The sequence below is a fragment of the Trachypithecus francoisi genome, unplaced genomic scaffold (genome assembly GCF_009764315.1).
Source record: "Trachypithecus francoisi isolate TF-2019V2 unplaced genomic scaffold, Tfra_2.0 Lachesis_group20, whole genome shotgun sequence".
In the NCBI taxonomy this organism is placed as follows: domain Eukaryota; kingdom Metazoa; phylum Chordata; class Mammalia; order Primates; family Cercopithecidae; genus Trachypithecus; species Trachypithecus francoisi.
In genome coordinates, this window is record NW_022681466.1 from 59,461,291 (window position 1) to 59,484,947 (window position 23,657).

Sequence of the window (23,657 nt, forward strand, 5' to 3'; positions counted from 1 at the left end):
ACAGTTCTTTGATTGTTTCATATTTTAAATGGCTCTTTGACTTTCAGACTATCTATTCAGTCATACGATGACAAGAAAAGACGGATCAGCATAAGAAATCATTGACAAAATCAAGCACTTAAAATCCATGTAGTGAGGCTGGGCACAGTGGCTCACATCTATAATCCCAGCACTTTGGGAGGCCTAGGCAGGCAGATCACGAGGTCAAGAGATCAAGACCATCCTGGCCAACATGGTGAAACCCTATCTCTACCAAAAATACAAAAATTAGATGGGCATGGTGGCACGCACCTGTAGTTCCCAGCTACTCGGTAGGGTGAGGCAGAAGAATCACTTGAACCTGGGAGGTGGAGGCTGCAGTGAGCCAAGATTGCGCCACTGTACTCCAGTCTGGGCGACAGAGCAAGACTCTGTCTTTAAGAAAAAAAAAAATCCATAGAGTGAAATCACTGACCTATACGTGCTTGGGCACTTACTTCCACTGCGGACTTCTCCCAGTTTACATGTTTATCACTGCATGCACGTGACTGCAGCCTTCAGAGCCTGATAACAACCACTGTGTGTCTTCTCTAGTAAGAGAAGCCAGATAGAGTATGTCCTAGTTAGTGAATCATGGCCAGTCACAGCAAACCCTTTTATCTTGGATACATATTCACCTTCTCAGCCTCCCTTGCTGCTAGAGAAACATAAATGAAATTAATTCATGGTCTTAGCGCCCTCCCACTTCCTGCCTGTGATGTGGTTATGTGAAGATGTGATGCATGGAGCTGCAGCAGCCACATTACAGTTGTAAATGGAGGCCCAAGCATCACATAGATGCTGACCCAAAGCTGCTAAATAAACCTTGGAACTGGCTACCTCAGACATTTTGTTAAGTGAGGCAACTACGTGCCTTTTTCTCAAGTCTCTAGGAAGCAGTATAGTTATTAACCATTTTTTTTTATTTTCTGTATTCAGATGCTTTGACGACATCTTGGGCCTTTGCTGATCCTGGAGGGACTGCCCCTCCCAGACTAGGCAATTCCTAGAAATAGTGAACGACTCACCCACAGAATGCTTTTTAAATGCAAGCTAATCTAGAGTTCACATTTCAACAACCTCCTCTAAGGGCTCTCACACCCCAGGCCACTGTCCATCTGCCCTGATTACCCGACTGGGAGGTCAGGTCCCAGACAACTAGAAATAGTCCTTAATAATTCAAACTAATCAATCCTATATCTGCTGTAGACACCACAACAAAGGCTCTGGCCCAAGGTCCTCTCTTTTACCTCCTGACCAACCCCAGAGCTTCCCCTGTGGCCTTCTGGGTGATGTGGTCTGTCCCCTTCTCTTGGGAAGCGTGAATAACTATCTCTCCTTGGCGATCATCTCCTAATCTGCTGGCTTTGCCATACCTCAGATCTTCTATCCACGCCCTATACATCAGATCACTCAGGGACCCAAATGTCTTCTTACTGATAAAGTACGTAAGATTCTCAATTCAGTGAAAACGCCACCAATCCAGGTAAATTCATCTGATCCCAGAAAAATAATGTTAGTACTAATCGGCTTACCAACACCAAAGGCCAAATTCAAGCCTCTGGTGGTAACATTCAGATGATACTCTCGATACCAACACATACCGTACTTTGGACCAGTTATTTTTAAAATGGTGCTTCTTGGAACAACAACAAAAAAAAGGACACAGATGAAAGGCAGGCTTGGCTCCAGCATCCCCATCCGGAACCGTTTCTGGAGTCCCCCATTAGATGTGGGTTTGATAAAAGGGTTTCATGCCCAAAGTCGTTTTGCAAACTCTCCCTTTAGACAGTTCCCCTTGCTGAAGTCCTGATACATACAGAATTATTTCTATAGATATTTTTCAGAGCTGTGAAAGTTTTATTTATACACACACAAATGATTCCTGCTGGGAATATTAAGAAAGAAGAGGCCGGGCGCGGTGGCTCAAGCCTGTAATCCCAGCACTTTGGGAGGCCGAGACGGGCGGATCACGAGGTCAGGAGATCGAGACCATCCTGGCTAATATGGTGAAACCCCGTCTCTACTAAAAAATACAAAAAACTAGCCGGCGACGTGGCGGGCACCTGTAGTCCCAGCTGCTTGGGAGGCTGAGGCAGGAGAATGGCGTAGACCCAGGAGGCGGAGCTTGCAGTGAGCTGAGACCCGGCCACTGCACTCCAGCCTGGGCGGCAGAGCGAGACTCCGTCTCAAAAAAAAAAAAAAAAAAAAAAAAAGAAGAAACCAGGGCTTGGAAGAAAGAAAGAAATGACTGGTAGGGCAACCAGAGCAGGTTTTTGCATTGCAGCAGGAGCTGGGAAGAAGTATTGTGGCACATTACATGACAGTCCAACAGAAATGAGGCTAACATAAGCTGAGGGGTATCAGGGGGACCAAGGGGATGCAGAAGTCAGCAATAACTGCGAGTCAAAAAAAAAAAAAGTCTAAAAGATACCAATCGTGTAGATTATAAACTCAAGGAAGAAGGAGAAAAGTCTAGATTGCATATCCCTTGTAATAAAGCCAAGTGAATGCCTAAGAATATCTTTTAATCTTTGGTGGGGCTGAGAGGGATGGGGTCAAGAGGAAGGTAAACCTGCAGAGGCTGTTCATGCCGAGGACTGTTGAAATGGAATAGCATTATACAATGCCTGTTATTTCTAATGTAGGTTATAGACAAAGGCATTAGAGAAGCTTTATTTAGCAGGCTCTTTTTATTGTGTCTCATGATAGCGAAAACAATTTTCAAGGGCCTTTATAGGTCACTTGTAACCTCTAAAACCACGATATACTTTTTTTCCAAGAGATCTTAAGATACTATTGAGGCAAATGCAATCTATGAATGAGCTGAATCAGGGTTCAGATATCCATCCAGGGATAAAACTTCCCTAGAGGTGAGATCTCATGCACGCCCGTCTTCCCGGTTGCTCCAATCTGGGGAGGACAGGGAGGGGACCTCACCTTGCCTGGGGAGGGCAGGGGATGCTTCAGGCTGGGCTAAAGAGCGAGAACAGTAGGGAGGGTCGTCACTCCACAAAAAACAGAAAACAGGCAGCTAGAGCTGCTGACTCAGTTCTCAGGCACGTAAGCAACTACATAAACAGCTACATCCAGGGGTGTCACAGGAGTAGGACCACTGTCCTCAGTAGGCAAGATTTCAGCTCCCCGGGGCTGGGAGGGCACTTACGGAGCGCTTGTCAGCCTCTGCCCCTTGCTGGCCCTGCAGACATGCGGTGAGCTTCTTGTGCGTGCTGTGGGACACCTGTTTCACCAGCTCCAGACGCTTCTCCACCTGCAGAGAGAAGAGTGGGTGGTACCACTGAGAGAGCGCAAGGTCAGGGGAGGAGGGATTATGGGTGTGGACAATCATAACTCATGTTTCCATGGAGATAAGGACTCCCAGAGAGACAGCTTTCTTTTTTTTATTATTATTATACTTTAAGTTCTAGGGTACAGGTGCACAATATGCAGGTTTGTTACCTATGTATACATGTGCCATGTTGGTGTGCTGTACCCATTAACTCGTCATTTACACTAGGTATATCTCCTAATGCTATCCCTCCCCCCTCACCCCACCCCATGACAGGCCCTGGTGTGTGATATTCCCCATCCTGTGTCCAAGTGATCTCATTGTTCGATTCCCACCTATGAGTGAGAACATGCGGTGTTTGGTTTTCTGTTTTTGCGATAGTTTGCTCAGAATGGTGGTTTCCAGCTTCATCCATGTCCCTAAAAAGGACATGAACTCATCCTTTTTTATGGCTGCATAGTATTCCATGGTGTATATGTGCTACATTTTCTTAATCCAGTCTACCATTGACGGACATTTGGGTTGGTTCCAAGTCTTTGCTATTGTGAATAGTGCCATAATAAACATACGTGTGCATGTGTCTTTATAGCTGCATGCTTTATAATCCTTTGGATATATACCCAGTAATGGGATTGCTGGGTCAAATGGTATTTCTAGTTCTAGATCCTTGAGGAATCGCCACACTGTCTTCCACAATGGTTGAACTGGTTTACAGTCCCACCAACAGTGGAAAAGTGTTCCCATTTCTCCACATTCTCTCCAGCACCTGTTGTTTCTTTGACTTTTTAATGATTGCCATTCTAACAAAGAACTTAAACAAACTTACAAGAAAAAATCAAACAACCCCATCAAAAAGTGGGCAAAGGATATGAATAGACACGTCTCAAAAGAAGACATTTATGCGGCCAACAGACACATGAAAAAATGCTCGTCATCACTGGCCATCAGAGAAATGCAAATCAAAACCACAACGAGCCGGGCACGGTGGCTCACGCCTGTAATCCCATCACTTTGGGAGGCCGACGTGGGTGGATCACGAGGTCAGGAGATCGAGACCATCCTGGCTAACACAGTGAAACCCTATCTCTACTAAAAATACAAAAAAATTAGCCGGGCATAGCGACGGGTGCCTGTAGTCCCAGCTACTCGGGAGGCTGAGGCAGGAGAATGGCGTGAACCTGGGAGGCGGAGCTGGCAGTGAGCCAAGATCGCGCCACTACACTCCAGCCTGGTGACAGAGCGAGACGCCGTCTCAAAAAAAAAAAAAAAAAAAAACTCACAATGAGAGACCACTTTTAATGCTGGAGAACTGGAGGGGCAGCGATCACAGACTCCAGGACCCTCGGGCTAACCATGGTGAAACGACTTTAAACCTCTCCTGAAAGAGCTTAACCCAAACCAGTATTCATCATGCAAAGTACAGTCGTAAAAGACAAAAAAAACTTTTCTCCAAGAGTTTGTAAGCAGCAGCTAGAGCAGTTTGAACTGCATTGGGGATGGCTTAGTTTTTTTTTTTTTTTTTTTTTTTTTAATGAGATGGAGTCTTGCTCTGTCACCAGGCTGGAGTGTAGTGGCATAATACCGGCTAGCTGCAACCTCCACCTCCTGGGTTCAAGCAATTCTCCTGCCTCAGCCTCCCGTATATCTCTGGTGTCTATGAGCCGGTGTCAATGGCCGCCTTACCTGAAGAAGGTCTTCACTCAAAACTTCCGTCTTTTCAGCCCTAAAAAGAACATTGGGAAATATATCAGTAAGAAAACTAACAACAGAGCCTCATAATTACTCCCCAATCTCTTCAATTAAGGCAATACCAGAAAAACAGAGACATTAGTAGCAGAAACATTTAAGAAGAGCATAGATAAAACTAGAATTTACTAGGAAACTTAAAAAACCAACACATCAGCAAACACAGCAAAGCAGATACCCTGAAGACTTTCCCGCTATAGATTGGAACCTGGATTCATGACAACAAATGTATGCCTTTGTTCCCAGACACATATATATTTTAAGTATCAGAATTAAGGTTTCTCCAGCCATAACCCTCGGCCTCCCCCAAATAAGTAAGCTGATGTAGCAGAAATCTGAGAAAGGATCAATTAACAACAAACACAGAGACAATATTGAATCCTGGCAACTAATGCAAATGCCACCACCATGGTCTGGCAACCAAGTGTTAGGTCCACAAGAAAGTGGAGGGCTTGAACCTGAAACCTCTACATTTAGACAACCTGGACACTGGAGGAATTGGACCCAGCTAACCCGTTAGTACCGCCTGCCTCATGTTAGAGGAGAGTGCCAGTTCTCTCAGGAACAGAGCATTCTAAGTCAATGCTCTCTCTCTCTCTCTTTCTCACTCTCACTTTCTCTAACAACACGCACACACACACACTCTCTCTCACACATACACAAACACGCAAACACAGCAAATTCACATGAAAACAAATCATCAAGATTTAAGGGTACAGAGAAAGAAGGAACAACATATGAGAAGTCTAAAGAATTTCGACTATTGCAATGATCAAAGACTGCAATGCATGTATGTAATATCAAAGAATAAATGACATATTAAAAAATAAGCAGTAGGACTTCTGCTTCCAGGAAGAAGGAGTGAATGTATTGTAGCAATTCTTCTCACTCACACAACTAAAAACCTACGATAGTATAGAAACACAAGACCCTGAAAAGGAGAAGGAAGGCATACTGGCTGGGAACCTTCAGAATAACATGGTAAAACAGTTATCCTTCACATTTCTCAGCCTTGGAGCTTAAGAAACTAGCAACAGCAACACCTAAAACACCAACAGGCTCAGACAAAACAAACCCCAACAAAAGCCTGGTCTCTGTAGACAAAGGACCAAGAAAGGAGCAGCTGAGCAAGACAGACACTTTTTAGAAAACTGCTCACTGCAGCCAACACCACATAAAAGAATTGTCGTATTCCACCCACGCCAACAAAAGCTGAGTAGGGAGCCCTGACTTCTACCCCTGCCAGGCTGTAACAAGCACCCAAGCCCGCTTGGGTGCCCCTCATCAGTGTAGGAGCATCAGAGAACACTGAGACACATAAAGACAGCATCCATCCCTAGGGAGTGGGAGCATCTATCACTACTAGGCAACTGACAAAGTCCATCTTCCTCTGCTGCAGGAGCAGTGGAAATCACATGGTCACCTGGACACCCACGCCCATGTGGTGATAATGAAGCATCTCTTCCCCTTCCCCTTGGGGTGGTGTCACGGGAGTCCTAGTGGACAGAGAGGGCTCTTGCCAATGCTCAGCAGTAATGAGGCCACTCCCTTCTGCAGTATTAGTGAAAGCCAAGTAGGGAGCAACAACCAGACACACATAACCACCCCGCCACCAGCCACTGAGGTATCAGTGGAGGCCCAGTGGAGAACCAGAACTCCCACACCAGTACTTGTTAACCCAGTATTAACAAGGAGCAACTCCATCTTTGAAGGGTCAGTGAAGGCCAGCCAAGTGGAGAACCCGGACTTCCACCCCAACTCATCAGAAACAAAGCAGCACTCCTGCTCCCCCTACTAGAGTAGCATCAGAGGAAGCCAGCTCCAAGACAAAGTTTAAATGAGATCCAGAGTCACATAATATAATAGCCATAATATCCAGATTTCAATTACTCATCACACCAAGAACAAGAAAAAAAAAAACTCAAACTGAAAGAAAAAAAGACAATAGATTCCAATTATTCATCATGAAAATGCTTCAATGTGTACTAATAAACATGCTTGAAAGAAATGAAAGAAATAGGAAGTCTCAGAAAGAAAATAGAAGATATAAAAAAGAAAAATTTTAGATCTGAAAAATATAACAATCTAATTAAAAAAAAAAAACTCAGTTGATGGGTTCAACAGCAGAATGGAGGGGGTAGATGAAAGAATCAGTGAACTGGAGGAAGCATAATAGACATTTTCCAATCTGAACAACACGGCAAAAATAGAGCAAACAAATCAACAAACAAAAAAAGCCCCAGGGACCTGTGGGCCTATAACAAAAGATCAAATATTTTATGTCATCAGAGTCCCAGAACAAGAGGGGAAAAAATGGTAGCTATATTAGACTAAGTTGGCCATGATAAAAAGGTTAAAAAAAGATAGGCTAAAAAATACTCAAAAGAAATAAGGCTAAAAATGCCCCAAATGTGGCAAAAGACACAAACCTACATATTTGAAAAGCTGAACAAACCCCAAAGAGGATAAACATAAAGAAATTCTCACCAAGACACATCATGGTCAAACTTCTAAGAACTAAAGACAAATCTTGAAACCAAGGTGCAAGAAATGATACCTTAACAATGGAGGAAAAGCAATTAGAATGACAGCAGATTTCTCAAGAAAAATGGAGACTAAAAGAAAGTGGCACATCATTGTTCCAGGGTTGAAAGAAAGAAACTGTCAACCTAGAACCCTTTAGCTAATGAAAATATTCTTCAGGAATGAAGAGGAAATCAAGACAATCTCAGATATACAAAAGTTAACAGAATTTATCATTGGCAGGCTTCCTATTGCTAAAGAAAGTTATCTAAAATCAACCCAAAGTCTGGGCGCGGTGGCTCACACCTGTAATCCTAGCACCTTGGGAGGCCAAGGCAGGCGGATCACCTGTGGTCAGGAGTTCAAGACTAGCCTGGCCAACATAGTGAAACCCCATCTCTAAAAAGTACAAAAAATTAGCCGGGTGTGATGATATGCACGTGTAATCCCAGCACTTTGGGAGGACGAGGCAGGCAGATCACCTGCGGTCAGGAGTTCGAGACTAGCCTGGCCAACATGGTGAAACCCCGTTTCTGCTAAAAGTACAAAAAATTAGCCAGATGTGGTGGTGTGTGCCTGTAATCCCAGCTACTTGGGAGGCTGAGGCAGGAGAATCGCTTGAACCTGGGAGGCAGAGATTGCAGTGAGCCGAGATCATGTCACTGCACTCCAGCCTAGGTGACAAGAGTGAGACTCCATCTCAAAAAAAAAAAAAAAAAACTCCAAAATGATAAAAGAAGGAAACTCGAAATACCAGAACTGGGGAAGCTATCACTCAAACTGGTAAAATGATGACAGCAGTAGACTATGGTAAGTTATGTACATAGTATGTAACATCTACAGCCACCTCAACAATACTGCTATGGTTTGGATGTGTTCCACAAAGTTCCTGTGATGAAACCTTGATCTGTAAAGCAGCGGTGCTGAAAGGTGGAGCCTAATGGGAGGTATATGGGTCATGGGGACACAACCCTCAATGAATTAATACTGTCATTGTGGGAGTGTGTTCATTATCATGAGGGTGGGTTTCTTACAAAAGGACAAGGTGAGCTCCCTCTTGTTCTCTCCTGCCCATGTGATGACTTCAATCATGTCACAATGTAGCAAGAAGGACCTTACCAGAAGCTAGCTTCTCCATCTCAAACTTCCCAGCTTCCAGAACTGGAGCCAATACATTTCTGTTTTATTACAAATTAGAGACCATGGTATTCGCTTACAGCAGCACAAAGAAAATTGGTACCAGAGAGTGAGGTATTGCTACAACAAATACCTGAAAATGTGGAAGCAGCTTTGGAACTAGATAGTGGACAGAGACTAGAAGAGTCTGGAAGAGCAGGTTAGAAAAAGCCTGCATTGCTGTGAACAAAGAGTTAAGGGTGATTCTGGTGAGGGCTCAGAAGGGAAGAGCTGTATGAAGGGTAAAACTTCTTAGAGGTTACTTAGATATTAATGACCACAATGTGGGTAAAAATATGGACAGTAGAGACCACTCTGATGAGGTCTTACATGAGAATGAAAAATATCTTATTAGAAACTGAAGTAAAGGCCATCCTTTTTACAAAGTTATGCAGAACTTGACTGAACTATGTCCATCTACAAGGATTTTAATGAAGACAGAGCTTAAGAGTGATGAACTAGGATATCTGGTGGAAGAAATTTCCAAGCAAAATATTTAAGAATCTGCGTGGCTTCCTTTAACTGCATACAGTAAGATGCAAGAGGAGAGAAAATATTTAAAGGTGGAATTTATGATTAAAAGAGAAGCAGAATGTAACCATTTGGAAAATTCACAGCCTGGCCAGGTAAAACACAAAAACATGCCAAGTGTCCCCTTTGAGAAAGGGTTTAGCGTGGATAGAAGAAAGCCAGGTGCTATTCATCAAGGCAATGACAGAATGACCTACAAGATATTTCAGAGATCTTTGAGGCTGTTCCTCCCATTACAAGCCCAGAGCTCTACGAGGGCAGAATGGTTTCATTAGACTAGCTCAATATGCCTTCCACGGGTTCAATGACCAGGGACTTTGCTCCCTGCATTCCCGTGCAGTGCTCCTTGGTTGTCCCAGCTGTCATTCAAGTAACCCCAAGTGCAGTCTGGGCTGCTGCTCTCAAGAGAGCATAAGTGGTAAGCTTGGTGGTATCCATATAGTGCTAACTCTGCTGGTGCAGAGTTCATAAGCTGTGGAGGTATAAATTTTTGGAGCCAGGGCACAATGTTACATCCACCTAGATTTCAAAGGATGTATCAGACAGCCTAGGGATCCAGGCAGAGACAAGTCACAAGAGACATGTCACAAGAGTGGAACCACTACAGAGAGACCCTATTAGGGTGATGCCCAGCAGAACTGTGGGGTCAGCCACTGCAGAGTGTACCCACTAAGGCAATGCCTAGTGGAGCCACGGGGACAGGGCTGCCCCCAAACCCCAGAACTGTAGAGCTACCAGAACATAGCCCCAGCCTGGAAGAGCTCGCACAGGCTGAGCCCAGCAAAAACGTGAAAACAGGACTGCCCAAGGCTTTGAGGTCAAAACCTCCACCCATGTGCTCAAAACGTACACATGGGGTAAAAAAGCATTCTCCCGCCTGAAGATTTAACATTTTCCCTATTGGGTGCTGGACTTAGTTGGAACCAGTTATCCCTTTATTCTTGCCTATTTCTGCCTTTTGAGATAGGAACATTTATCCCATGCCTTTCCCTCCACGGCTTTTTAAAGTAGATAACTTGTTTTGATTTTCACAAGCTCACAGCTAAAAGAAGTTTGCCTCAGGATGAATTGTGCCTTGAATCTCACCAATATCTGATTAGATGAGATTCAGGACTTTTGAGGTGGTTTTGGAACCAGTTAAGATTCTGGGGCTACTTGGATGGAGCAAATGTGTTTTTCATGGTAGAAGGACATGAATTTTGGGGGTCAGAGGCAGAATGCTATAAGTTGAATGTGTCTCCTGAAATTCCTGTGTTGGAAACTGGATTCCCAATGCAGTGGTGTTGAGAAGTGGGATCTAATGGGAAGTGTTCAGATTAATGCTGTTATTGTGGGAGTGGGTTCATTATCACAGAAGTGGGTTTCTTATAAAAGGACAAGGTTGGTCCCCTCTTGCTCTCTCATCCATGTGTTCCCTTCTGCCATGTTATAATGTTTCAAGAAGGCCTTCACCAGATGCTACTCCCTTGTTGTTGGACTTCCCAGCCTCCAGAACTCTGAGAAAATAAAATTTCAGTTTATTATAAATTACTCAGACTGTGGCATTCTGTTAGAGCATGAAATGGAACAAGACAAACACAAGAAATACATCAATGAAATTCTCAAAAATGATAAGTTAACTCATAGGAATACAAGAAAAATAAAAGCAAGAAATGAAAAACAGAAAGAACAGAAAACAAAAAATAAACAAAAATGGCAGATTTATGTTTAACATGTCTATAATTACATTAAACGTAAACAGCCTAAATATACCAGTTAAAAGATAAGAACTAGAAGAATGGATTTTAAAATATGGTGTCTACAAGAATCTCATTTCAAATAAATTATACCAGCAGCATGAAAAGAAAAAATTGGAAAAGACATAATGGAAGCTTTAATCCAAAAAGGCAGAAGTATCTATATTAATGTCAGATAAAGACAATTTCAGAACAAAGAAAATTACCAGAGATAAAGAGGAGCATGAAATAATGATAAAAGGGCCAAGCCCTAAGACACAACAATCCCAAATGTATATCCACCAAAAAACAGTTATAAACTATATGAAGCAAAAACTGATACAATGAAAAGGAGAAATAGACAAATACACAACTATAGTTGGAAACTTCAACACTTTCTCTCTCAACAATTAATAGAACTAAATTTTAAAAATCAGCAACAATATACAAAAAACACAACACCTCCATTAACCAATAAGATCTAACTGATACCTACAGAACACTCCACCCAACATGAGCAAAATACATGTTCTTTTCCAGTTTCACGGAACATGCACCAAGATAGACAACATCTGGAACTACAAAACAAACCTCAACTAATTTGAAAGAATGCAAGTCACATGCAGTTTGTTCTGCGGCCACAATGGAGTCAAATGAGAAATCAGTAACAGCAGGATAAGAAGAAAATTTTCAAACACGTGGAAACTAAACAACATTTAAATAATCCATGGAGGGTCGCAAGGAAGATGTTTAAAAATTAAACTGAATGAAATAAAAACATAACATATAAAAATGTTGGGCACAACCAAAGTTGTGCTGGAAAAAAAATTATACCATTAAATCTATACATTAGAAAAGAAGAACAGTCCCAAGTCAGTAAAAGATCCTACTCCAACAACCTAGAAAAAAGACCAAATGAAGTCCAAAGCAAGCAGAAGGAAGGAAATTATAAGCATAAGGGAAGAAAATAATGACTTTAACAAGAACAACAACAAAAAAAACTAAAGAAACTCGATTAAAGAGCTGGTTCTTTGAAAAGATCAATAAAGTTTAAAAAATCTCTAGTAAGATTGAAAAGAACATTATCAACAATAGGAATGAAGCAGGGAATATCACTATATACCCTGTAGAAATCAAAAGGATGCCTTTGAAAAAACCTACACACACATATTTGACAACTTAGATGAAATGGACTAATTCCTAAAAAAAAAACAAAAAACACAAAATGACCGCAATACTCATAATATGAAATAGATCATTTGAATATTCTCTATGGCTATAAAAATTTGAATTTGTACTTTAAAAACTTCCCTGCAAAAATCTTCAGGCACAGAAGGTTTCACTAGATAATTCTACCAAATGTTTTAAAAAGAAATATCACCTATTCTAAACAATCTCTTCCAGAAAATGAAAGAACGCTTCTCAATACATTTTATGAATCTAATATTACTTTGATATCAAAACATGACAAAAAATAATTATAGACCAATACCGCTCCATGAATATGGGTGTAAAAGTCCTTAACAAAATAAAAGTAAATAGTCTGGGCATGGTGACTCACGTCTGTAAACCCAACATTTTGGCAGGCCAAGGTGGAGGATCACTTGAGGATAGGAGTTTGAGACCAGCCTGCACAACATAATAAAACCTCAACTTTACAAAAACAAAAGGAGAGAGAGAAAAAATTAGCAGGCGTGGTATGCCTGTAGTCCTAGCTACTAGGGTGGCTGAGGTGGGAGGATCGCTGGAGACCAGGAGGCCAAGGTTCCATGTGAGCCATGATCACTCCTTTGTACTCCAGCCTGGAGAGCAGAGCAAGGCCCTGTCAATCAGTCAATCAATCTATCAACCAATGCAAACAGAATTCAGCCATGTATAAAAATAATTTTTCATCATTATGACTAATTCACCATTATGAATAACAAAACAAGTGGAGTTTATTCCAAGGATAGAAAGTTGGTTCAACATTCAAACATCAATCAGTGTAATCCACTCACCGTATTAAAAGATTAAGGAAGAAAAACCACATGATCGTAGCAAATAATGTAGAAAAAGCATTTGACAAGATTCAAAACCCATTCCTGGCAAAAAAAAAAAAGTCTCAGAAAACTAGGAGTAAAGGGAAACTTCCTCAACTCGATAAATAACATCTATGAAAAAATGTATACTTTTGAAATACTACATGGCTTTCCTCCAAAACAGGAATCAAGGCAAGTGCATTTGCTCTTACCACTCATTCATCATGGTCCTGAAAATTTAACTTAGTGGAATAAGATAAGAAAAGATAAAAAGCATGTAGATATGAGAGGGACAAATAAAAATGTCTCTATTTGCAGATGATATAATAGTCTATGTAGAAAATGCCAAGGAACCTACAAAAACATTCCTAGAACTAATAAATGGTTTCTACAAGATTGCATGACATGAGATAAACACACAAAAATAAATTGTACTTACTAATAATGAACACATGAATACTGAAATAAAATATACACTGGTAGTTTCTTAAAAAAACACTTAGGTGTTAATCCATTAAAACGTACGGAATTTGTAGGCAGAAAGGTACAAAATGCTTAAAATAAATAAAAGCAGATCTAAATAGAGAGAAAAAGCATGTCCGTGGTATTTGTACATGTCAAAGTTATCATTTCTCCCCAAACTGATCACAGATTAAATGTAATCCCAATCAAAATCTTAACAAGATTTATTATAATTATAGACAAATTGATTCTAAAATTGATATGGCAATACAAATGAAATAGTTAAAATTTTCTTTTTTTTTTTTTTGAGATGGAGTCTCGCTTTGTCACCCAGGCTGGAGTGCAGTGGCCGGATCTCAGCTCACTGCAATCTCCGCCTCCCGGGTTCACGCCATTCTCCTGCCTCAGCCTCCCGGGTAGCTGGGACTACAGGCGCCGCCAACTCGCCCGGCTAGTTTTTTGTAGTTTTTAGTAGAGACGGGGGTTTCACCGTGTTGGCCAGGATGGTCTCGATCTCCTGACCTCGTGATCCGCCCGTCTCGGCCTCCCAAAGTGCTGAGATTACAGGCTTGAGCCACCGCGCCCGGCCCCAAAGTTTTCTAGAAAGAAAAGTAGGACTCACATGATCCAATTTTAAGATTTAGTATAAAATTAAGTAATCAATCCAGAGAGTATGGTCTTGGGAAAAAGAAACGCAGATCAGTGGAACAGAATAAAGAGTATACAAAACAGACCTAGACAGATATAATCAGGGATCTCTGAAAAAGGCACAAAGGCAATTCAATGGAGGAAGGATAGTCTACCAAATTGCGACGGAACACACAAATAGGTAAAACTATGAACCCTGGCCCTTTCGTACATCATTGACAAAAATTAATTTATAATAGATCATACACTTCAATAAAAAAGCTATAAAATATTTACAGGAAATAGAAGAAAATATCTGTGACCTTGGTTTAGACAATGGATTGTTAGGACATCAAAATCATGATTCACAATACAAAAAAAATGATACATTAGACTTCTTCAAAACTAAAAGCTTTTGTTCTGTGAAAGACACTGTTAAAAGATGGAAAAGACAACTCAGAGAGAGAAATTATTTGTAACTCACATATGTAAGAATTGTATACAGAACATGCAAAGAACTCTGAAACTTAACAATTAAAAAAAAATCCTATTTAAAATGGGCTAGAAATCTGAATAAAAACTTTACCAGTGAAGACAGATAAGTGGAAAATAAGCACAAGAAAAGATGGTTCAACATTATTAGCCCTTAAGACAATGCAAATTAAGAGAAAATGAGATACTAGTATTTGAGTGATAACAAACACACACACACACACACACACACACACACACACGTCAAGTTCTGGACAATATGGAATAACTGGAACTCTCACACATTGCTAGGAGTTGGGCACAGCAAAATGGTACAGCCGATGTAGAAAACACTTTGGCAATTCGTCATAAACTTGAACATACACTTGCCATATGACCCAGCAAAGCCACTCTAGAGAAAAGAACATTTATGTTACACACACCCACACACACACCCCTACTCTGTGAATGTTCATAGAGCTTTATTTGTAATACTAAAAATCTGGAAGCAACTCAAATGCCCTTCAACAGGTGAATGGATAAACTAGAGAATAGGCATATATGACAGAATATGCTCAGCAGGTGCTGGGCGCGATGGCTCATGCCTGTAATCCCAGCACTTTGGGAGGCCGAGGTGGGCAGATCACAAGGTCAGGAGTTTGAGACCAGCCTGGACAATATGGTGAAACCCCATCTCTACTAAAAATACAAAAATTAGCTGGGCGTGGTGGCACGTGTCTGTAGTCTCAGCTACTTGGGAGGCTGAGGCAGAAGAATCGCTTGAACCCAGGAGGCAGAGGTTGCAGGGAGCTGAGATCGTGCCATTGCATTCCAGCCTGGGTGACACAATGAGACTCCGTCTCAAAAAAAAAAAAAAAAAAAACAACAACAACAACAAAAAGCTTAGCAAGATAGAGGAATGGACCATTGATACATGCTACAACATGAATAGATATCAAACCATTATGCCCAATGTAAAAAGCCAGTCCCCAAAGGCTGCATATGTACTGAATGATTCCATTTATAAGGCACCTTGGAAAAGCTAAACCATAGGGATGGAAAGCAGCGCAGTGGGTGATGTAGATGGGGGTGGGGAGGGTTTGCCTGCAAAGATGCTGCATGAGGGAACTTTTTGAGGTAACAGAATTGTTCTGTAATTCGTTTGTGGTGGAGGTTACATAAATCTATGCCTGTGTTAAAACAAATAAGAGTCTACCCAAAAAGTAAATTTTACTTCACGTAAATTTTAAAAGCAAAAAAGAAACTTTGAAGATGGAACTGAGATACAAGAGAATATGTGAATCAAGAAGGTGAAATGCTTGAAGTTAAGTGTTCTAAGCTCTTAGCACAGATTTCGTTAAACTAAAATATAATAAACGTTACAAGGGTAGCACTGAAAGAGTAGAAATAGAGTATATATCTTCCAAAGTAACAGACAATAAAAACTTAATGACTGAAAATAAAATTTAAAATGGTGCTGCATAAAGCAATATAGAAAAAATAGCACAAAGTAAAAGAGTAAACACAAACTCAAATATATCACAAAACATAAGTAAACTAAATATTCTAGTTAAAAGCAAAAGATGTTCAGCTTAGATATAAAAAATCTAGCTCTGTGCTAATAATAAAAAGCTGCATCTAAAACACAAACAATCTAAAAAGCTACATCTAAAACACAAACAATCAGGGAGATCAAAAGAGAAATAAAAACACATAGCAGGCTATTTCAAATTAATCTAATAGACTTTGAGGGAGAAAAAAAATTATGAAAGAAAGAGGACAGCAATATAATGTTAGAAAAGTTTAACTCATCAAGAAGTTACGAGAATTCTGAACTTGGTGGTACCTGATAAGAATCACACAATATAAAAATCAAACTGACAGAAGCTCAGGGAAGCCCTGAAAATTTTACCACAACAGATGTCATTATTCCTCTTCCAGTTACAGAAGTAAGGCAGAAATAAAGTGGACACAGAGGATTTGAAAAGGATAAGATAGCAAGATTTATTAGATTGATTGATGCACACAATAATTTATTTCCAAAGATTAACCACTTATACACCTGTAAAGCACATCTCAACAAATATCAAAGGACAGAAGTCACAAAGATGATGTTCTGTGACCCCAGTGTAATTTAAATTCAAATAAATAACAAGTTTAAATTAACAGTAAACAAATTTGGAATCTTTTAAGCACTTCTAAACAGATAACAGGTCAAAAAGAATTACTGTTAGGAATTTAAAATATTTAGAGTTGAAAGACAATGAAAATACTGTCTATCAAATTTGTTTGGTAGCAAAATGATATTTAGAAAAAAATACAGAAACTCAATTTCTTAGAAGAGAGGCTGAAAATATTTAAGAAGTATAACTGTAAGCAGAATAAACTTCAAGAAATTAGAAGAAAAAACCACAAAAAGAAGAAACTAGTAATATAGAAAAAATCATATTGGTTAATTCTTTGAAAAAAAAAACTAACAAAATGGCAAGCCTCTACAAGATTTACTCAGAAAAAAAATGAAAAAGAAACAGGTAAATAATAACAGAAAATAAAAATAGAAAAGCTCCAGAGATTTGAAAGGTAACATTTGTGATAAACTTTAAAAAAAAAAAAAAATTAGACAAAATGGCCATTTAGAAAAACAAAAGGAAGACAAAATTTACTAAAGAATACAGAGGAAGTCTGAATCGTTCTATAAGTATCAAAGAAATTAAACCAGTAATTAAACACCATTCCAAAAAGAAAACAGAAGACCAGATGTTTTACAGGTACATTTTCAAGAAATATTTCTTTCTGAACTTATACAAAGAATATAAATTCTTAATATGCCTAATATACTATTACGAAACAGAATAGAAAAAGAAGTAACACAGTGCAACTCATCGAGAGACAAGCATAACTGGATACCACGACTAGAAAAGAACAGTGTAAAGAAAATTATAGAGCGTTCTCATGTATTAATGACACGAAAGTCCTAAAAAAAATTAGCACATTAGGAAAAAGTTTGATTAATTACTAGAGAATGTAAGAATGGTTTAACTTTAGCAACCTGCAAGTATAATTCATCACATGGGCAAATTAAAGGGCAAAATAAGACTATCTCAAAAATGCAGACAAAGTATTTAATAAAACTCAATGTCTGTTGATGAAAAATCAACAGGGAAAATCCTTGGCTTAATTTTTAAAAAGCACCTATAAAACATTATTCTTACTGGAAACGTTAAAAACATGCCCTTGGAGAGAGAGTGAAAATAAAATAAAATAAAAGACTCTTTATAATCATGAGTAAGGCAAGGATTCCTACTATTACTGTTTACCCAGCCCAGTAAGCAACTAAAATAGAAGATTTTAAAACTAAAAAGGAAGAACCTATACTGACATTTGAAGATTATATGTTTGTTCACAAAGGTAATCCAAAGTAATCTATCGAAATTATTATAAATAATAAAACTTGAGAAAGATGGCTAGATACAAGATCAATATAACAAAATTAATATAACCAGTACGTACTCAAAAGTCTAACTTAAAAACTCATTCCATACAGCAAAGAAATTTGAAATAAGTTTAACAAAAGATGAGCAATGTCTTTATAGGGAAAATTTTTTTAATTAGTAAAAGACATGAATGAAGTCAGGTAAAGGGAGATATACAGTGTATATATGAATGGGAAGAATTAATTTTGAAAACATGTCAGTTCTCTACATAGCAATGCAGCTTCAATTAAATATCTCAATAAGAATTAAAAAATAATTTAACAAGTGGAATCTAAAATTTATCTGGAAGGTTTGGCACAGCACCATAATCCTGGCACTTTGGGAGGCTGAGGCAGGAGAATCACCAAAGGCCAAGAGGTCAAGACCAGCCTAGACAACATAGTGAGACGTTGTCTTACAAAAAATGAAAATATAACTGGGTGTGGAGATGCATGCCTGTAGTCCCAGCTGCTCAAGAGGCTGAGGCAGGAAGATCTCTTGAGGCCAGGCGTACAAGGCTACAGTGAGTTATGATCATACCACTGTACTCCAGCATGGGCAACAGAGAGATTCTGTCTCAAAACAAACAAACAACAAGAAGATAAATAAATAAAATGTGTATGGAAATGCAAAGGCTTAAGAAAAACTACGATTATCCTTAAGTAGAATAAGTTGAGGGAGCTTCAGTGACCACATACTGAAACTCACTGAAGTCACAGCAATTAAGAAAGCATTATGTCAATGTTTGCATTGGTCACTAAAAAAGAAGAGAGTGCGGGCCGGGCGCGGTGGCTCAAGCCTGTAATCCCAGCACTTTGGGAGGCCGAGACGGGCGGATCACGAGGTCAGGAGATCGAGACCATCCTGGCGAACAGGGTGAAACCCCGTCTCTACTAAAAAAATACAAAAAACTAGCCGGGCGAGGTGGCGGGCGCTGTAGTCCCAGCTACTCGGGAGGCTGAGGCAGGAGAATGGCGTAAACCCAGGAGGTGGAGCTTGCAGTGAGCCGAGATCGGCCACCGCACTCCAGCCTGGGCGACAGAGCGAGACTCCGTCTCAAAAAAAAAAAAAAAAAAAAAAAAGAAGAGAGTGTTCAGGAACAAACCCACAAAAATGGAAAAAAAATGACAGATAAAAAGAGTGTTATCTAAGATTGGGGGAGAGGGAGAGGAGACATGACTTATTTAATTGGTAGTGCTACGTCAACTGTTTATCCATGTGAGAAAAAATAAAGAAATAGGGTTTCCACACAAAAGTCAAATACCAATGAATTAAAGACTTAAATGTAAAAGGTGAGACATTAAAACATCTAGGGAAAAAAATACAGAATATCTTATACTTTAGACCACTGAATGACATCACAGAAAATAAAAATAAGAAACACTAACCATAAGAGAAAAGATTAAAAGACATATTTACATTAAAATTAATTGTCATGATGGTTGAAAAAACAATAAAAAGAAAGACACTAGAAAAAAGACATATATAAGAAAATGTAATGGCAAAAAAAAAAATCAACTCTAAAGAAAATGAGCTAAAGATTAACACTTTTTAAAGGAGGAAATTGTAATGATTACTGAATATATAAAAGCTTGGTCAACTTCATCAGTAATGAGGAATATACAAATTAAAACCACAAAGCGTTACCATTTCATATCTACCATTTTGGTAAAAACATAGAAGTCTGACAATTCCAACTGGCGGAGATATGGAGTAATGAGAACCCACTACTATAAGGATAACTTGTCAAAAGCATTGTAGAAGCTGGGCGCGGTAGCTCACGCCTGTAATCCCAGCACTTTGGGAGGCCGAGGCGGGAGGATCACGAGGTCAGGAGATCGAGACCATCCTGGCTAACACGATGAAATCCCGTCTCTACTAAAATTACAAAAAATTAGCCGGACGAGGTGGCGGGCGCCTGTAGTTCCAGCTACTTGGGAGGCTGAGGCAGGAGAATGGCGTGAACCCGGGAGGTGGAGCTTGCAGTGAGCCAAGATCGTGCCACTGCACTTCCAGCCTGGGCGACAGTGAGACTCCGTCTCAAAAAAAAAAAAGCATTGTAGAAAACAATGTCATTATTTTGTATATTTGACAATGAAATTAAGTACCCAAATGAAACACCTTTTAACAGAACAGTATTTCCTCCACATCTGATGCACACTAATCTTTTCCACTATACTCATTAAGTTGATTTCACTATCACTAGTGAGTGGACCAGCATCCAAAAAATGGCCATCAAGAGGAGAATAAAGAAATCAGAATATATTCACATAATGCCATATCATATGGTAATAAAGAGCAATAAAATAAAGTTTACCCAAACAACATGAGTGACTCTTAGAGGTACAATGTTGATTGGAAAAAAATAACAAACAGACTACTTAAATTATGATAACCATTTTCATAAAGCTCAGAAGCAAACACCATTAAACACCTTATTGGGAAAGGATAAATGTATATGTAATAAAGTGAAAAGAAAGCAAGAGAATTATAAATACGAAATTTTTAATGATGGTTATCTCTGAAAAACAGAAAGAGACTGGGTTTGGGAAGGAAATACAAGTGGCTTCAATAGAATCGGTAACGTTTTGGTTCTAAATTTGTGTACAGGTTCATAGATTTCTTCTTAATGTGTTTCATAATATATATATACAAGCATATGGAATCTATGCATCAAATAATAAACATGAAAATTAACAAAAATAAAGTACTAAGTATTTAAGCATATTACATAAATGATTCCTACAAGATGAAAAACAAAAAGAAATGTTCATTAGAAACTGTATATTATGGGGTGTATATAGATACGTGCACACAACACACACACAGACACACATGCCCTCAGACAACCTGAGTTCATTTATAGATGGATTTTCTTCCACCTCTGCCACACCTGAGACAGCAAGACCAATCCCTCTCTACATTTTCTCTTCTTTATGATTTTCTTAATATTTTCTCCTTTTATTATAAGAATATAGTATATAACACATATAACATACAAAATATGTGTTAATTGACTATATACGTTATCAGTAAGACTTCAGGTAAACAGTAGTCTATTAGTAAAGTTTTCAGGGAGTCAAGACCTACACATACATTTTCAACTGCATGAGGGATGAGTGCCCCAAACCGCCTGTGTGTATATATATATATTTATATTTTAACTGTATATATATACACACATATTTATATGTATATAATATATACATATATGTTTATGTATATAATATATACATATATAATTTTAACTGTAACATTTCTTTAAAGTTTTTACTACTTTTTGCTTAAAAACAAGTGCTGAGTTGTACGGTATCCTAACAGCTAGCTACAGCAAGTACTCATACATCAACTACATGCAAATTAAAATCACCAATAAGCAACCCCCACTCCTGGGTATCTACTCGGAGGAAAAGAAGTCATTATACGAAAAAGATACTTGCACATGCATGTTTATAGCAGCCCAATTTGCAACTGCAAAAACATGGAACCGCACCAAATGCCCACTGATCAATGAGTGGATACAGAAAACGTGATATACACCATGGAATACTACTCAGCCATAAAAAGGAATGAAATAATGGCATTCCCAGCAACGTGGATGAAATTGTAGACCATTGTTCTAAGTGAAGTGACTCAGGAATGGAAAACCAAACATCGTATGTTCTCACTCATAAGTGGGAGCTAAGCTATGAGGATGCAAAGGCATAAGAAGGATACAAAGGACTTTGGGGACTTGGGGGAAAGGGTGGGAGGTGGGTGAGGAATAAAAGACTACGCACCGGGTAGTGTACACTGCTCGGTTGATAAGTGCACCAAAATCTCAGAAATCACCACTAAAGAACTTATTCATGTAACCAAACACCACCCATTTCCCAAAAACCGATTGAAATAAAAACAATACAGTAAAATTACCAATACAAGTACTGTAGCTACATAGCTGATAAGACAGGAATAAGCTCTCTTCTTTGAAGGAAAAATATTTGTGCTAGAAACAAATTCTGCTTAAATTTGTTCTTAAAAATGTAAGGTCATAAACTCATTTAATATCAAAAGGATTTAAGAAGATTCTAGAACAGGTTTCACTGACTGGGGAAAAGACTCGTGACTGTTGAGTTGGAAGGGGCAACAGAGGTCACTTAGCCCAATTTCCACTCCTCTGAGACCTCCCTCCTTCACTATTCCTGAAGCACTTCAGTAGAGCATTAGTGAAGGCCTGACCCACGGAAGCCAACCTTCAAGGAAAGGCAGTGGCCTCATAGGTGATACTATTTTTAGGGAGGCGGGTCTTTCAGGTCTCATCTTTGTAAATGAAACAAGGATCATTATTCATTATCAAGGTAAAAAGCACTATCCACCATTTTCAAGGGATGAGTCATTCCACAGGATGACAGGCACTGTGTAGATGACATCTGGGTACAAGTCATATCTTTTTAAACTTTTTGTATACAAGAGACTGAAAGCAAAACAGAGCCTGGGCAAACTGATCTTGAAAATGTGCAGTGTTCTACTTATGAGTTTCAGGAGAATAATCAACACCACCCACAAAAATCTTGATTAGCATCAGTGTTATACATCAGCTTGTTAGGCCACCACAGCATTTCCCAAAATGTGTCCCATGAAAAAATAGATTCATAAGACGCTCTGAAAAAAGAAAGAAAGAAAAAAAAAAAAGGTTCTGTGAACAAATGAGTTAGGGAAACACTGAATACAATAATTTCCATTAACAGAGTCCCACTACAGTATATTAAAGGCTCTGAAAAGTTCTGCAATAAATAAAATGGCTTAATTTTAGTTAGCCTGTCATTTCCCAATCTCTAAAAATATGAAAACATATTTCATGTAACAGCTAATTCATAACTGTGGTGTGGATGAACACCAGGTGAATACACTTTAGGAATTGTGGAGCTGAATAATCACTACAGTACTTTCTGACTCTTGCAGTATCTTCCTTAACCTGCTACCTGGGAGTTCTGGCCTCATCCAAAAAGACATTTATTTGGACCAGAGTCAAGCAAGGAGGACTTCTCTGATGCCATCCAAGAACTCACTGTACAAAGCAGCAAGGCTGCATTTAAGGCAGAGACAATCTTTTTATTTTTTTAACCTATTAATTACAATAACGTCTATATATCTTTAGTCTTTCTTTTTTTGTTGTTGTTTTTTGAGACAGAGTCTCACTCTGTCGCCCAGGTTGGAGTGTGGCGCGATCTCGGCTCACTGCAAGCTCCGCCTCCCGGGTTCATGCCATTCTCCTGCCTCAGCCTCCCAAGTAGCTGGGACTACAGGTACCCGCCACCACGCCTGGCTAATTGTGTTTTTAGTAGAGATGGGGTTTCACTGTATTAGCCAGGATGATCTTTGGTCATTTTTTAAAGTTCTTTGAGCATATTAGCAGACTTTATACTTCCTAAATATATTTTAATTAAATTTTCTTTAAATAACTAAGCCTTGAAATTTTTATAAACCATCGATGATCTTAAAATGGTTGAGATTCTTTTTCCTTTTTTCCCTTAAAGAGTCTAAGCCAGGGTAGGTCTTTTGTAAACACCCCTATTTTCCAAGGGCATGTGATCGATCAAATCAACTTTTTCCAAATAGAAATTGCTGT

At 39.2% G+C, this 23,657-nt stretch overlaps 1 protein-coding gene across 5 annotated transcripts in view; it reads right to left on the reverse strand.

Moving 5' to 3' along the window:
- Nucleotides 1-23,657, reverse strand: part of ARHGAP44 (Rho GTPase activating protein 44) — a 205,887-nt gene that overhangs the window by 93,865 nt on the left and 88,365 nt on the right. For all 5 annotated transcript variants that reach the window (XM_033184512.1, XM_033184511.1, XM_033184508.1 and 2 more), the window contains exons 2-3: nucleotides 4,991-5,030; nucleotides 3,185-3,289 (exon numbers count right to left, since the gene is read on the reverse strand). Coding sequence is in view for 4 of the 5 variants with exons in the window: in XM_033184511.1 (XP_033040402.1) it covers nucleotides 3,185-3,289; nucleotides 4,991-5,030 (145 nt within the window). In the remaining variant the exon portion in view is untranslated. The remainder of the gene's footprint in view (nucleotides 1-3,184; nucleotides 3,290-4,990; nucleotides 5,031-23,657) is intronic.